This window comes from Cetorhinus maximus, chromosome 11 (assembly GCF_964194155.1).
Source record: "Cetorhinus maximus chromosome 11, sCetMax3.hap1.1, whole genome shotgun sequence".
Taxonomy (NCBI): domain Eukaryota; kingdom Metazoa; phylum Chordata; class Chondrichthyes; order Lamniformes; family Cetorhinidae; genus Cetorhinus; species Cetorhinus maximus.
This window is the reverse complement of record NC_135889.1, coordinates 20,465,520-20,481,784: the sequence shown is the minus strand read 5'-3', so window position 1 is coordinate 20,481,784 and position 16,265 is coordinate 20,465,520. Positions and strand designations below refer to the sequence as shown.

General features: G+C 45.1%; 1 protein-coding gene across 24 annotated transcripts in view; it reads right to left on the bottom strand.

Annotated features, from left to right (window-relative positions):
* The window catches only part of LOC144686419 (uncharacterized), a 130,876-nt gene that overhangs the window by 22,910 nt on the left and 91,701 nt on the right, over positions 1-16,265 (bottom strand). For 12 of the 24 annotated variants that reach the window (XM_078551584.1, XM_078551602.1, XM_078551586.1 and 9 more), the window contains 5 exons: positions 14,228-14,269; positions 10,020-10,076; positions 9,170-9,250; positions 1,410-1,466; positions 255-332 (listed from right to left, as the gene is read on the bottom strand). The exons of 7 other annotated variants lie outside the window; for them this stretch is intronic. In XM_078551584.1, the coding sequence (XP_078407710.1) occupies positions 255-332; positions 1,410-1,466; positions 9,170-9,250; positions 10,020-10,076; positions 14,228-14,269 (315 nt within the window). The remainder of the gene's footprint in view (positions 1-254; positions 333-1,409; positions 1,467-9,169; positions 9,251-10,019; positions 10,077-14,227; positions 14,270-16,265) is intronic. 5 more of the 24 variants (XM_078551594.1, XM_078551598.1, XM_078551604.1 and 2 more) reach the window with 3 other exon arrangements.

Below are 16,265 nucleotides of genomic sequence, written 5' to 3'. Positions count from 1 at the left end.
GGAGAATGGAAGAGGGAGGAAGAGGTGGGGGGGGAGAAGGCGATGGGGAGCAGAAGAGCAGGAGGAAGAGGAGGAGGGGGAGGGAGAGAAAGGGGAGGGGAGGAAGGGCAGGGAGAGAAAGGGGAGCAGAACGAAGAGGAGGAGGGGAGGGAGAGATAGGGTAGGGGTTTGAAGGGGAAGGGGAGGGGCTGAAAGGGGTCAAGCAAGAAAAGTGAAAAATCACAACAGTACAGAGCAGGTAAGAACATTCTCACCACCGGGCTTGCACGAGCTGAACTCGCACGGGACGATGTGCGGGAACCAGAGCCAAGAAAGCAGTTATGTTCTGAGGTCTAGGTGAGTGAAGAAAAGGACAGAGAGAGAGAAAGAGAGAGAGAGTTAGGATTAGACTGATAGTGTTTAGGAGCAGCTAATAACAGTCCTGTATATGCTGATAATATGCCATCGAGCAAACAGCATGCAATGTCATTCAACAATCGATAGTTTAATGGAGAGAGCATAACCCTGTGTCTGGGACACAACTTTCCCTGGCCACCCATCCGTACTAAAGTGCTCCAACTTCCTAGGGAACCAATTTGGGACTGGCCATATGCCAGCAAAAAAGCCAAGTGAGCTGTATCTGAGGGGCTGGCTTCAGATCAGGGCTGGCATCGCATTAGGATAAATCAGGAGGCACCACTTGGAGGTCCTGGGTCCACACGCATTCTGTCCCAACTCCTACACCAACCTGTCCCTACAGCGAGGTCCCAGCATCACCCCCGACCATACATAGCACTTTTAATGGAGTAAAATGTTTCAAAATGCTTCACAGGTGTGTTATTAAACAAAACCTGACACCATGCCTTATCAAAGCTTGGTCAAAGGCATAGGTTTGAAATGCATTTTAAAGGAGAAAGAGGTAGACAGGTTTAGGGAGAGAATGCCAGAAGCTGGGGCCCAGGCAGCTGAAGGCACAGCCAACAATGATGGAATGATTAAAATTAGGGCTGTATAAGAATTGGCCAGAACTGGATGAGTACAGAGATCTTGCAGAGTGTTGTATGGCTAGAGGAGATTACAGTGATAGGGAGGGGTGAAGACATAGGAAGAATTTGAACCAAAGCCCCACCACTGGTCCTTCTGTACTGGTGACTATCCAGTATAGGCTGTTTGTCAGTTTTCTGCACCCATACCACCCACAATACTGGGGGGTTGGGGGACAGATTCAGGGGAATCCAAGGCACTCATACCAACAGTGCAAACTCCTAGTCAGGACCGATTTTCTGCCAGCTCTAGTGCTGCGCGGAATAACTGGGCTAACTTTACCAGCATCCTGGCACCTAGGGTAGCTGGGGATGAAGCTGGATCCAGGAAGAGGCAGTAGTGACTGTGGTGGGGAGAGAAAGAGAGAGGGAGTGACTGGGTCTTACTGCATGAGAACTGGAGGTACTGTACCGGCGGCTCCCACTCCCATCATAGGCAGACACCTGGAAGAATGAAACAACAGTGAAATAAAGGCAACCAACGTACAAGCACAGGAGGCTAACCTAGCACGGCAAGGACATTGCTGAGTAATGGACATGTGGTGTAACCATGCAGAGCCTGAGCAGTGAGACAGTGTTTATAGACTGGTTCGCAATGGTGTACAGACCCACGCAATGCTCAGCAAACGCATGGAAATGAGTCATTAACTCTTTAGACTCAAGGAAGATAAACTGGAATATGTTTTAAATCATGAGAAACTAGGAACCATAAAGGAACAAAAACCACTCAAAAGCTAATGGAACATTTCTTTCAAGGAGGCTGGAATATAAAAGGGTGAATGTTATGCTTCAGTTGTATCGAATCTTGGTCAGACTCTATCTGGAGTACTGTGTTTAGTTATGGGCACTGCAGCTCAGGGAGGTCTTATGGTGTGCAATGCATATTCACCAGCATTATACTGGGACTAAAAGGGTTAAACTACAATGGGTTTCATAAACCTGCCTTGAGTTTAGAAGATTGAGCCATGATCTGATAAAGGTACTTAAAATATTAAAAGGATGGGATAGGTTAAGTTTAGAGAAACTATTTTCTGTGGCGGTGGAGTCCAAAATCTGGAACATTCTGCCCTGTACATGCTGAAAGACAATTGGTGTTTTCAAGACTGAGATCGCTAGATTTCTAAAGGATATAGGTATCAAGAGCTGAGGAGCTAAGGTGGGAAAATCGAGCAGAGGTACAGAGCAGTCACGATCTTAATTGGCTGATGAAATAAGGCTTAATGGCCTACTCATGTTCTTATGTAAACAAACCCTTTTACCATCAATAACAGGAGTCTGCCTTTAACCCTAGGGTGTTTGCTCCCTCACATTAATTAGCCCCTGCAATCTCACTTTTCACTCCTCGCTCCCCACCCTTTCTCCAAACACTTTCATCCTTGAGGCAGGACCAAACTCCAGTTTAAACACCTCAACACATCCTGCAGCTGTCTGTGTCAGGGTGTCAGCTGTATCATTCAAATGCAAATGTGTTTCTATTTCTTTCAGAATAAAGTGTGCGAGTAATTTGAGATCTGTCCTCTGGTTTATATAGCATATGGTGAGCAACAGGTGATTTTGTGCTTAAGCTTCCACCACGGGGAGGTTCCTGTGCCTGTCATAGACTAATTGATGCAAACTGACTGCTATGATTACTCGATAACTCCATTATTCTTATGCAACTCTTCTTCTTAGGCACTCCTTTGGGATCGAGGATGATTTGCCTCTGTGTGTTGCCGATGAAGTCCCTCAATGTGTTTGGTACCTTCCCGAATAACCATCTCCACTTTTGTTGGTCACAAGCCAGGGACTCACGTGAGCCGAAGGGGATGTCTGACCTCTTCAGGGATGTTTTGAGGACATCCCTAAAGCATTTCCACTGTCCTCCCTTGGGAGTCTCCTGAGTGACCAAATTCCGAGTAGACCAGCTGCTTCAGGCATATGAACGACATGTCCTGCCCAGCGGAGCTGGTTTTGAGTGATTAATGCCTTGGTACTGGGCAAGTTGGCTTGGGAGAGGACACTGTTGTTGACTGCCTTTCTTGGGCACCAGATTTCAAAGATCTTGTGAAAGCACCTCTGGTGGTACTTCTCCAGTGCTCTGAGGTGCCTGCTATAGATTGTCCAAGTCTCCGAAGAATATAGGAGAATGGGGGATCACTGCCCGATAAATTATGACCTCAGTTTCAGCTTTGAGATCCTGGTCCTCAAACACTCTTTTCCTCAATTGGCTGAAAGCTGAGCTGGCACATTGGAGGAGGCGAAGATGAATTTTGTCATCCGTGTCTGCCTTCATTGAGAGGAGGCTCCCATGAAATGGAAAATAATCCAAATTTCCCAGAATCTTGTCATTGATCTTAATCAATGGGGAGAAGAATTTTGCTGTGGGAGCTGGTTGGAAGAGGACCTCAGTTTTCTGGGAATTCAGTGAAAGTTCCATTTTGTCATTTGTTTCAGAGGAGTTGACGATGACCCAGAGCTCAGTTTCTGAGTGAGCACACACACAAGTGTCATCTGCCTACTGGAGCTCAATGACTGAACTTGGAGTGATTTTGGGGTTTGAAGGAGGCACTGGTCAGTTTCCCATCGATTCTCTAAATTATCTCTATGCCTCTGGGTAATTTGCTGGAAGTGAAGTGCAGTATTGCAACGAGGAATATGGAGAAGAGAATTGGTGCGATGACACAGCTTTGTTTGACCACAGCCTTCACTGAGATAAGGCCTGTGGTGGTTCCATTGGTGACAAGCATGGCTGACATATCACGGTGGAGTAGGCAAAGGATGGTCAAAAATTTCCAAGGGCAGCCAAATTTGAGGAGGATACACCATAAGACTTCACGATTGACAGTCGGGAAGGTTGCAAATCTCTGGAAGGGTGTGATTGGCAAGGAAGGAGTAGGGAAAGCAAACGCCAACAGAGTCCTCCTCTTGATGAAATGTCTAGAACATGATCTTGTCATAACCAACACCCTGTTCTGCCAGCAAGACAAGCACAAGACATAAGAACCTAAGAACATAAGAAATAGGAGCAGGAGAAGACCATAGGCTCCATCAAGCTTGCTCTGCCATTCTGTATGATAATCTTTGGCTTCAACTCCACTTTCTTGCTTGCTCCCCATATCCCTTGATTATCTGGGAGATTAAAAATCTGTCTATCCCAGCCTTAAATATATTCAATAATGGCACATCCACAATCCTCTGGAGTAAGAATTCCAAAGATTCACAACCCTTTGAGTGAAGAAATTTCTCTTCATCTCAGTCCTAAATGATCGTCACCTTATCCTGAAACTGTGCTCCCTTGGTCTAGCTTCCCTAGCCAGGGAGAACAATGTCTCAGTATCTACCCTGTCAAGCCCCTTCATTTGCTTGAATGTTTCAATGAAATTACAAAGATTTACTTAGACCTCATGGCAACACCCATAGTCTAAACATTGAAACCTGCTCGACTACATCTTTGGTTGAACAAGGGACTGCAGAGATGTCCACATCACTCACATCATGACAGATACCGATGATTGCTGAACCAATCACCACATTATCCAATGCACCATCTCCATCAGCCTGGCTCTGAAACAACTGAGGCAATAGAAGCAATGCCACAAGAAAATTGACACCGAAGGCCTCAAAGCTTCCACCAAGGCAGCCATTCTCAGTCAGTTTTGTAGCAGGGTCTGGCCTCCAATTCTCTTGGAACACCCTTGCCAATGGACGAAAGCATCGCTCTGTTGACACCATACGGTGGTTGCCGTGGAACAACCACCCCAGGTTAAACAAAATCATGCACAGGCATTTTCCACTCATCAAAATAAAGTTCGGGACCTGGAACATCAAGACCTCATGGACAACCCCAACAGTGACAGACCTGAGCGCCACACCACCTCATGGCTCAGGAACTCAGTTGCCTCGACATTGAATTTGCTGGCCTGAGTAAGACACGACATGTAGGTTAGCTGAAGGAACCTTTTCTCTGGAAGGGCTTTCCTGAAGAGGAATGACACCTCCATGAGGTAGGCTTCTCCATCAAAAATGAGCTTGCCTGGCACTTCAGCGCCTCGTCCTGTGGGATAATACTAACATACAAAATAGGAGCAGGAGTAGGTATTTCAGCCCCTCGAGGCTGCTCCATCATTCAACTCCACATTCCGCCTACCCCCAATAACCTTTGGCTCCCTTGTTAGTCAAGAATCTATCTACCTCTGCCTTAAAAATATTCAATGATCCAGCCTCCACCGCTCTCTGGGGAAGAGAGTTTCAAAAGCTCATGATACTCTGAGAGAAGAAATTTTTCTCAATATCATTTGAAATGGGAGACCCCTTATTTTTAAATTATGTCCCATAGTTCTAGTCTCTCCCACAAGAGGAAACATCCTTTCAGCAAGTTCCTTCAGGATCTTGTATGTTTCAATAAGATCACCTCTCATTTTTCTGAACTCCAATGGATGCCTGTCCAACTTTTCCTCATAAGATAAGCCCCCCTCCCAGGTATCAGTCAAGTAAACCTTCTGTGAACTGCTTCTAACATATTCCTATCCTTGCTTAAATAAGGAGACCAAAACTGTACACTGTACTCCAGATGTGGGCTCACCAACTGTAGCAAAACAACCCTACTTTTATATTCCGTTCCCCTTACAATTAACAACAACAGTCCATTTGCCTTCCTAATCATGTGCCTGCATACTAACTTTTTGTGATTCATGTACCACTACATCCAAATGCCTCAGAGTTCTGCAATCTCTCCCTATTTAAATAATATACTGCTTTTCTATTCTTCCTGCCAAAGTAGGCAAGTTAACATTTTCCCACATTATACTCCATCTGCCAATTTTTTGCCCACTCACTTAACCTATTTATGCCCCTTTGCAGACTCCTTATGTCTGCTTCATAATTTACTTTCCTACCTATCTTTGTGTTATCAGATAATTTAGCAACCATACATTTGGTCCCTTCATCTAAGTTATTGATATAAATTGTAAATAGTTGAGGCCCATGCACTAAGCTCTGTGGCACTCTACTCATCACAAATTGCCAACCCAAAAATGGCCTATTTATGCCTACCCTCTGTTTCCTGTTAGCTAACTAATCCTCTATCCATGGTAATATGTTACCCACTACACCATGAGCTCTCATTTTGTGTGGTAACCTTTGATGTGGCACCTTGTCAAAAGCCCTCTGGAAATCTAAGTACAACACATCCACAGGTTCCCCTTTATCTATGTTGCTTGTTACTTCCTCAAAGAATTCCAGTAAATTAATCAAACATGATTTCCCTTTCACAAAATCACACTGACTCTGCCAGATTGCACTGTGATTTTCTAAAGTTTCCCGCTATAACCTCCTTAATAATAGATTCCAGCATTTTCCCTATGACAGCTAACTGGCTTGTAGTTTCCTGCTTTCTGACTCCCTCCTTTCTTGAGTGCTATTTTTCAATCTGATGGAACCTTTCCAGAATCTAGGGAATTTTGGAAAATTGAAACCAATACATCTACTATTTCAGCAGCCACTTCTTTTAAGACCCTAGGATGAAGTCCATCAGGACCTGGGGACTTGTCAGCTTTTAGTTATAATAATTTTCTCAGTACCCTTTTCCTGGTAATTAATTTAAGTTCCTCGCTCTCTTTCAGCTCCTGATTCACACTTCTTTCTGGGATGTTATTTGTATCCCTGCAGTGAAGACAAATGTAAAATATAACTTCAATTCATCCACCATTTCCTTACTTTCCATTATTAATTCCCAGACTCACTCTATAGTGGAACAACGCTCACTATACTTACTCTTTTCCTTTTTAAAAACCTGTAGAAACTCTTACCATCTGTTTTCATATTTCCAGCTAGTTTTTTTCCTCATACTCTAATTTCCCCCTCTTTATTAATCTTTTAGTCATTCTTTGCTGTTTTTTATATTCTGTCCAAACTTCTGACCTGCCTCTCATCTTTATGGAATTAGATGCTTTTTCTTTCAATTTGATACCATCTTTAACTTCCTCAGTTAGCCATGGATAGTACATTCTTCCCTGAGAGTCTTTCTTTCTCACTGGAATGTCTCTTTCCTGAGCATTCTGAAATATCTGCTTAAATGTCTGCCACTGCATTTCTACTAACCTATCCCTTAACTTAATTTCCTAGTTCACTTTAGCCAGCTCTGTCTTCATGCCCTGATTTAAGTTTAAAACACTAGTCTTAGATCCACTCCGCTCTCCCTCAAACTGAATGTGAAATTTAATCATATTATGATCACTGCTACCTAGGGCACCTTCACTTTGAGATCATTAACTAATCCCGTCTCATTGTACATTAAGAGGTCTAGTATAGCCTACTCTCTGGTTGGAACGTGCTGCTCTAAGAAACTGTCCCGAAAACACTCTATGAACTCATCATCCAGGCTACCTTTGCCAATCTGATTCATCCGATCTATATGTAGATTAAAATCACCCTTGATTATTACCATACCTTTCTTACAAGCCCTGTTATTTTTTTCCTGTATACCCTTCCTAGTGTGGTTACTGTTAGGGGGCCTATAAATCACTCCCATAAGTGACTTCTTACCTTTACTATTTCTCATCTCTACCCAAACTAATTCGACATCTTGATCTAAAGAACTAAGGTCATCTCTCTCTACTGTACCAATGTCATCCTTAATTATCAGAGCGACCCTCCACCTTTTCCTAGCTTCTTGTCCTTCATAAATGTCATGTACCATTGAATATTCAGTTCCCAGGCTTTATCATCTTGCAACCATGTCTCTGTAATAGCTATCAGATCATACATATTTATTTCTATTTGCAATGTCAATTAATCTGTGTTGTTACGAGTGCTACACACATTCAAATACACAGCCTTTAATTCTGTCTTTTTACTATTTTTGTGACCTCTAGTCTCTTAGGTTTTTGCACTCAGTCCCTTCCTGTCATCATCTGATCATCAATTCCCTTATCCCTACCTTGTTCTCTTGCCTTGTCTTCTCTATTTCATTTATCACATCTTCCCAAACTTGATCCCTTGCCCCACTATTTAGTTTAAAGCCCTCTCTACCCCACCAGTTATGAGCCAGCACATCATGACTGCCCAGCTCACCCTACCAAGGAATCAGCATGCCACTGTCATCAGAGTATACGCTCCTACACTTGAAGCAATGCACGAGACCAAGGAAGGATTCAATACTAACTTTGAGTAATCCCTAGCCCAGATCTCAGCAGGCAACAAAGTGATCCTCCTCGGAGATCATGCAACTACCAAGCTTGTAGAAGTAAGACTTATAAATCTTCGTCTTTTTGGTCTTATAATTCCAATGTTTATGCTGCTCTGAAAGGTCCATTGAATAGGCTCAGGCATTCAACACCCTTCACTAAGTCAACTCTATGAGGTTTATGTGCTTTAAAATGAGTCAACATAACACACACCAGAGCTCTGACTAGGGGAAGCTGAAAATCCCAAACTTTTGAACTTGGTGGGGATATTGGAAATGGTGGTGGGGGGTGGGATTGAGGATTAGACACCACCCCTTCACCGGGGGTCTGGAAGAGGGAGCTGGAGTTTGCAGCAGTCTTAGCCATGTTGCTCCTACTAAGCAAATTCACTCCTCCAGCTGCTGCCAGAGCTGAAGGGACTGTTCATCAAAGATGCATGACCACCAGAGCTGCTCGTCCGAGAGCCCCAGCACCTCTCGACAAAGAACAATTCTGGCTGTGGTCCCAACTTTCACACAGAAGAGTGGGCACAGGTGGATGAGGTACCAGCGGAAAGCTGGCACCTTGGAACTGCATCCCGGGAAGGTCAGCAATTCAGGATCAATTCTAAAAAGGAATACTTATCATTTATAGAGCAGATTATATAACTGTGCCATCTATGGAATACACACCACATGCAAGTGTCAGTAGAGATTCACAAATACACTACCATACACGACATGCACACTATATATATACATACTTTAGCTCTCCCTGCAATATATCTGGGTTCAGTTGGGGAAAGGAAACGAAAATCCGACAGATAGAGGCATAGGTAAAAGCAGACACATGAATACGCACACACTGAGAAACACAGACACACATGCACAGTCATTGGTATACACACACGCATACATATACAGGCATAAATCCTGATACACATGGACACAGGTATGCATGAGCACACAGCATGACAGAGCAAAGAAATGTAGCAGAGAAACAGACCCGAGTTCCATTCTGGGATGCCGAGCGGGACTTGGAGCCGAGTCCAGTTCCATAGAGAGGGAGGTCAGAGTAGTAGCTTCCCTGGGAGAATGTGAAAAGAGAGTCATACCTGGGCTTTGGCAAAGTGGCATGGATGGGCGGGTGAAAGAGGAGAGAGATGGGGAGGAAGATTGGGTAGGGGAGATTGGGGTAAAGAGTACAAGAGGGGAGGGAGGATGGGAGAGAAAGGATGACCAAAGGAGAACAGGAGGGATGGGGAGGGATGGGAGAGTGGGAGAGATGGGGAGGGACGGGGGGAGCGGGAGGGATAGGGGGAGCTGGAGGGATGGGGGTAAGCGGGAGGGATGAGGGGAGCGGGAGGGATGGAGAGAGGAGGGATGGAGAGGGTGGGAGGGATGGAGAGAGCGGGAGGGACTAAGGACATGATGGAGAAACAGATCGTGAAGGGAAGGTGAGAGCGAAATGTAGAGGGAGGTCAGGAGAAAGTGATGGGGGCGATCGTGGTGATGGAGGTGTTGGAGATGATGGTGGTAATGGAACACCATAACACATGTGGTTTTCGTGTGAACCAGGTGGTAGTTTACATGAAGAACCCGACTGTTCCCCACACAATGAACATGGCGGGAGAATAAAAACACACAAACCGCTGTCTCCTTCCTCAGCCACTGCCTTGCTGATTTCAAACTGCCATCACTGTACCAGAAGCTCTGTGTGACACCAGCGAGTGGAAGAAACACAGCAAAACATTCACACAGTTTAAACTGCACTCAGTTACTAAATCTCTGACAGAATTCAGACAGTGAAGACTCACACACACACACACACACACACACAAACAGGCAGTACTAACCCTACTGGACTGTTTACTAGGCCCAGGTCCACAGGACAGCTCATCAAAGCCATTTGCCTGTCAGAAGAGAAGAGGAGTCCATAAAGATCAATCGAGGCACAGGACGGAATGGTGCAGTGAGATCAATTAGGCCCCGGCTTCATTAATTGGGTTCAGTACTGCACCTGGCCCAATCCTGCCTTGGCCCAGTCTAATTCCATTTCCTAGACTTGCAAAATTGTAACAACCTGACACTTTTCCAAGAGGTCAAAGTTGAAGCATTAGCAAGAACACAAGGGAAAACATCTGATGTGAAGAGTCAACCCTCCAGCTCCCTATATCTTTAAACTTCCCCACCCCATACACCTGCAGGCCTCCCACCACTCACGCTCCCCACCTCAGGACCCTTATTCACTCCCACAGGGCTGCCCTTACATCTGTTGAGACCCCTTACCCACAAAGCAGACACTTGAACGCCAAATCATGCAATGTTACAGCATAGAGGCAGTTATTCAGCTCATCGTCTCTGTGTAGGCTCTTTGAAAGAGCTCTCCAATGTGTCCCACTCCCCCTGCTCTTTCCCCGTAGCCCTGCAAATTTCTCCTTTTCAATTATTTAGCCATTAGAGGTATTCAAACTCAAAAGGGACCTAGACAGAGTAGTTTAAGAGAAACTGTCCCCTTTAGCAGAGGGGTTGAGAACCAGAGGATACCGCTTTAAGGTGATTGACAAAAGAACCAAAGGTGGCATGAGGAAAAACTTTTTTAACAGTGAGTGGTTGGATCTGTAACGCTCTGCCTGGTGGAGGCAGATTCAATGTGGCTTTCAAAAGGAAATTGGAAGATAAAAAATTTGCAGGGTTATAGGGTCATGGCCAGAAAGTGGAACTAGCTGAATTGCACTTGCAGAAAGTTGGCATGAATTCAATGGGCCGAAAGGCCTTCTTCTGTGTTCTAACCAATCTATGATTCTATGGTTCTTTGTAAATGATCTTCAATTGGTCTCCTCTGGTTGCTGGGTCATAAACTTGGAACTCCGTTCCTAACATCCCTATGGGTGTACCTATGTCTGGGTGCTTTGATGTATACTAGTTTTGAGATGTAAGTAAGGTAGAGTGCATTTGCATTTGTTGAATAGAGCATTCAAGAAGGGGAGTGAAATCTGGCACCTAGCTAGCAGAGACCAATCAATGTTTATATTACTAATAAAATTGACTATGAAAGGGGCTTTATTGTTAGAAGAGGTGGAGTTCAAGGGGGCTAGTGATACAATGAGAATTTACATTCAATGTGATGTGCTAGGTATAACAGATAACAGTTTTGTGTGTACAGGGCAGAGGCAATGTAAGATCAAAGCCTGTAAGCCTACCACTGTGTCTGCAAAAGAACCAAAGTAAAAGGAACTTCATTTTGAATTTGTAAAGTGAAAATGCTTTGCCTGGTGTCTGCTTAAAGTCTATGGGTTGTTGTTGCCTTAATGGAGATTAGTTTGGGAGTTTGTTAAAAGTTATGATAGTAGTAATTTGCAGCATGTGTATATTTTTAAGTTGTGTAAATTAATAAATGTCTCGTGTAGTTTGATATAAAAATCTCTCGAGAACTGGTGGTCTGATTCCTGAATTTAGAGTTGCATCTCAAACATACAAAAAAAGGGTCATGACAGTTTTTTAAAGTTTCCCTCTGGGATTTTTAAATAACTCAGCTTCACCAACTGCTGGGTCATGCAACCTACGTCAGCTGGATTGCAGCAGTTCAAGAAGGCGGTTCACTATCACCTTCTCAAGGGCAATTAATGACAGTCAACAAATGCTGGCCTTGTCAGAGAAACTCAGATCTCATGAAATAATTTTAAAAATCCCTTCAGCCAGTAGAAACTGTTTCTCTTTATTTACTCAATTTACCCTTCATGATTTTGAACACCTCTATTAAATCCCTCCTTAGCCTTCTCTACTCTGAGAACAAGCCCACTTCTCCAGTCTCTCCACTTAACTGAAGTCACATCTCCATTCTCTGCACCCTCGCCGCTTTTTAGAATCAGACACAAGACTCCAGTTGGAACCTAACCAATGATTTATAAAGGTTTAGCATCTTTGCCTTTGAGCTCAATGCCTCTAGTTATAAACCCAAGAGCCTGTATGCATTTTTACCAGCCTTATCAACTTGTCCTGCCACCTTTGAAGACTTCTTTCTGGTCCCAGAGGTGAAAGGCCAAGGCTGAACTCACCACACCTCCCCTTTAAAGATAAATTCTCCCAATAGCAGAACAAGTAAAATCTCTGCAGTGAGCAGATTTAGACATGTTCATGTCACTGGGGTCAGGCTGGGCTCAGGCTGAGAACTGTTCTCATGATACAATTCAGTCGCAGCCATTCTTTATTTTTAAACAAGATTTATTTATTATTAGCTCCTCTCAAAATAGATCTTTTCATCTAGTGAGGAATTTACAGGCTAAATTCCCACTAGTCTCCTGGTATCTGTGGCGATCATGGTATCTTCCAGTCAGAGGGTGGAGGAGGTAGTGGAGGGTGGAGGACTGTGGCACCATGGAGACGGACGGGCAGGATTTCAAGTCCGGCCCAGAAGGGTGACACTAAAATTTCCTCTATCCGTAACGAGAGAAGTGAGTTTTCCCCATCTCAAACCAGATGCCCAGACCAGGTAACTGCAGCATAAAACCACTCCAAACAGGCAGCAACAGGCAAAGCCACTCATAGGGGTGAGAGATAACCAACTCCAAAAATGATGCAAGGTTGGGGTTTGGACAATGTAGCGGGAGCTTTACTCTGTATCTAACCCGTGCTGTACTTGCCCTAGGTGCGTTTGATGGGATAATGTTAGAAGAAATGTTACTGTACCTGACCCACAATGTCTCCTAAAGATTTAATCTCCTAGACTCCTCACCTCCTCTCACTCTATCTTCTTTCTAAAGCCCAAATTTGCTGTTCCCTAACCACACATTCCTTAATTTACGTTAGTTGTGGCTCAGTGAGTAGCACTCTCATCTCTGAGTCAGAAGGTTGTGTGTTCAGGTCACTCTCCAAGTTCACACCTGAGGGAGTGTTGCACTGTCAGAGGTGCTAACAAATGGATGAGATGTTGAACTGAGGCCCTGTCTGCTTTCTCAGATTTCCTGGTCAGTAATTACTCCATAACCAAAATCACTAAAATATCTGGTCATCGTCATATTGCTGTTTGCAGGATGTGCAAACTGGTTGGCACATATCCTATAAGTACTTAATTGGCTCTGCAGCACTCTGGGATGTCCTAATGATGTGTGAGGTGCTTTAATAATGCAAGTTGTTTCTTTATTTCCTACTCTGCCTTCGCTACTTTTCTCAATCTTGGGGATTTGCTGCCTTGCAAAGACTTCCCATGGTTTTCATTAACACAGAAAGAAACAAAGACTAAAGGTGAGTCAATGAGGAATAGGCCTGTCCAGCCCAGTACTGACACTTGTAGAAGCTCAAATACAGTGAGTGGGTTCAGCTGCTGAATGGGACTCTGAAAAGGATGAAGGGATCAAAGGTTTCTACACAGGCTCAGTGCTGCTGTCCTGCAGTGCATGCAGAGAAACCATTACACCATTAACATAGGCAGTGCCCACCCCCACCAATGTGCCCCCTCCCACTGCTATGCTCCCTCCTCCCCACCACTGTGCCCCCTTCCCAACTGCCCCCGCCCCACACATTCCCCATCTCATGCGCAGTTGTCTTCAGTTCTTGCCTGAAGTTAAGATCCACAAGTGGCAGCTGCCCTCTGGTACCCGACCCCAAGCAACTGACAGGGGGAGGCTGGGGGATCAGTGTCTGGAGTAGGTAGAGCAATTCCACCATGGGGTCTTCATAGTTAAGCTAGACATCTATGCATGTGCACACAGTGAGAAGCGGCACTGGATTACTGGATTTCCCCCTCTACATCCCATGGACATACCCTAGCCGAGTTGAACAGCAGTTCCTCTCCCTCCTTCCCCAGCTGATCTCAGCATAGGGGTTTATTAAAAGGGGAGGGATTGAGTGCATTACATTCAGCGCTTTTAACTGTGCTGTTCCTCAATGATGGTTGGCACCAAGAGTGATTCAGGGTCAGGGAAGGAGAGGACTGAGGGACTACCCCCCACCCCCCCGCACTCGCCCCCCCACCCCACCCCCGGATTGGAGCAGGCACAGAGCGACACAGGGGGCACTGGGTACTTCCTAGGCACCCAGTGCCAAGGTGCTACTTGCTACATACGGCCTTCAGTTTCTTCTTCTTCTTTCGGCTCTTCTCAGTGACCTGTTTCACACAGAGCAACAAGAAAGTGAGAGAAAGTTCCAGAACAATGGGTGAGTTGGGGGGTGGGGGCGCATATTAGCATGCAAAGGGAGAGGAAAAAAGTCACACACAGTGAAATGCGACACGAAACCAGGCAGCATGCACAGCATGGACCTTGAAGAACCTGCTTAATGTCCCAACCCTACCTCAGGTTAACCCAGGACGGGGAGGGCTGGTTTACACAGGCCTGCGAAAGGTTCAGTGAGGGAACAGGAGTCACACTCTGGTGCAAGTTTCGAGTTCAGGAGGCATTTCTCAAAGTCACCTGACAGACAGTGCGGTTGAAGTAGTGGTTATGTCACAGGACTAGTGATCCAGAGAACATGTACTCAATTCCCACCACACCAGTTTGAGGTTTTAATTCTTAAATTTCATTCTTAAGAATTTGGAGATAAAAATTGGGTTTCAGGGAAGGTGACTATGAAGCCTGTGGATTGTTGTAAAAACCCGACCGGTGCATTAATATTATTTTCAGAAAGAAAGCTGCCCTCCTTGCTTGGTCTGGCCTATATGTGACTCCAGTCCCACACCAACGTGCTTGGTTCTTCACTCTCTGCTGAAAGTGGCCTAGAAAACTTGTATCAAATCACTCGCAGTTCAAGAAGACAGCCCACTAACACCTTCTCAGAGAAAGCAAAGATGGGCAATAAGTGATGGCTTTGCAGCGATTAGTGGTTCGAGACTGTTTTACCTCCCCTTCCTAACTCAGGATCTCTGAGCAATTGCAGTTCTTACTGCACCCACCGCCCCCCCAGTACATGGGTTTGGTAAAAAAACACAATAGGAAGGACGTGCAGACTTAGTCAGGTGGCTCAAACATGTATCAACATGTCAAGGACAATAAAGTTCCCATCCCAATGTGATGTCCCAAACCCCCCTCTGCCATTCGAGCATTCACCCTAGTTTACAGGCACCTGTCCTTTTCCCTCCAAATTCTCCACCTGTGCCTAAAAGACACTGGCTTATGCAGGCACCAGCTGGCCACAGCAATCGACAGACCATTCCCCACATGCCAGAGTAGATGGTGAGTATTGGGAGGCTGGTGAACTATGGGTGTGACTCTGCCCATTGCTCACCACTCACATATTTACACCCACCCTCAAAAATACACACACACCATGCAAACACACAGATGCAACAACACGTGCGCGCACGCACACACACATAGACGTATGCAAGTACAACACACTTTCTGGGAAAGCAATGGGCAAGAATTGGGAGCAGTGACTCTTATCAATTTGCCCTGTCCCTCCCCAAGGGGAGCTGAGACTGATTGTGACCCTCCTTCTCCTGGTCATCCTGATAAAAAAACCCAAGAGTACATCAGGGAACTGATCAGGGCCCCGCCGGCCCTGTGTGAAGCGAGTGCTTGCTGCAGAGGGACAGATCAGTCTCAGTCGTGAAGCTGCACCTTGTCACTTCAGTGACAACTCACTCTAATTTCTTATCCTTAGAACTTCCTGTCTCTCAGTCCAATTCCTCTCATGCAAAAGCCTCAGGCTTTTTGTTCTAGGTTTTCAACTAGCAGACAAACAGTAAGTTGAAGAAGGCTAGCACCAATGATCACAGGCAGTTGGTTGTATTTCAATGGGAAGGGGAGGGGAGGATGCCAATACTTGCCAGCTCAAAACAAGGAGGCAGTTTGAAAAGAGCCAACTATAGAGCTGCCACCTACCAACCACTGGATCAATTAGACCCCAGCTTCAGTAACTAGGTTCAACTGTCATGGTTTTATTACCCGACTAGCAATCCAAAGTCCTGGATTGATTATCCAAAGAAAATGAGTTCAAACTCCACCGTGGAAATTTGAGAATTTGAATTCAGTTTAAAAAATCTGAAAATAAATAGCTGGCATCAGTAAAAATGTTGTAAAAATCCCACTGGTTGACTAATGTCCTATGTGTGACTCCGGTCCCACAACAAGGTGGTTGGCTCTTAACTGCCCTTTGACAGGACT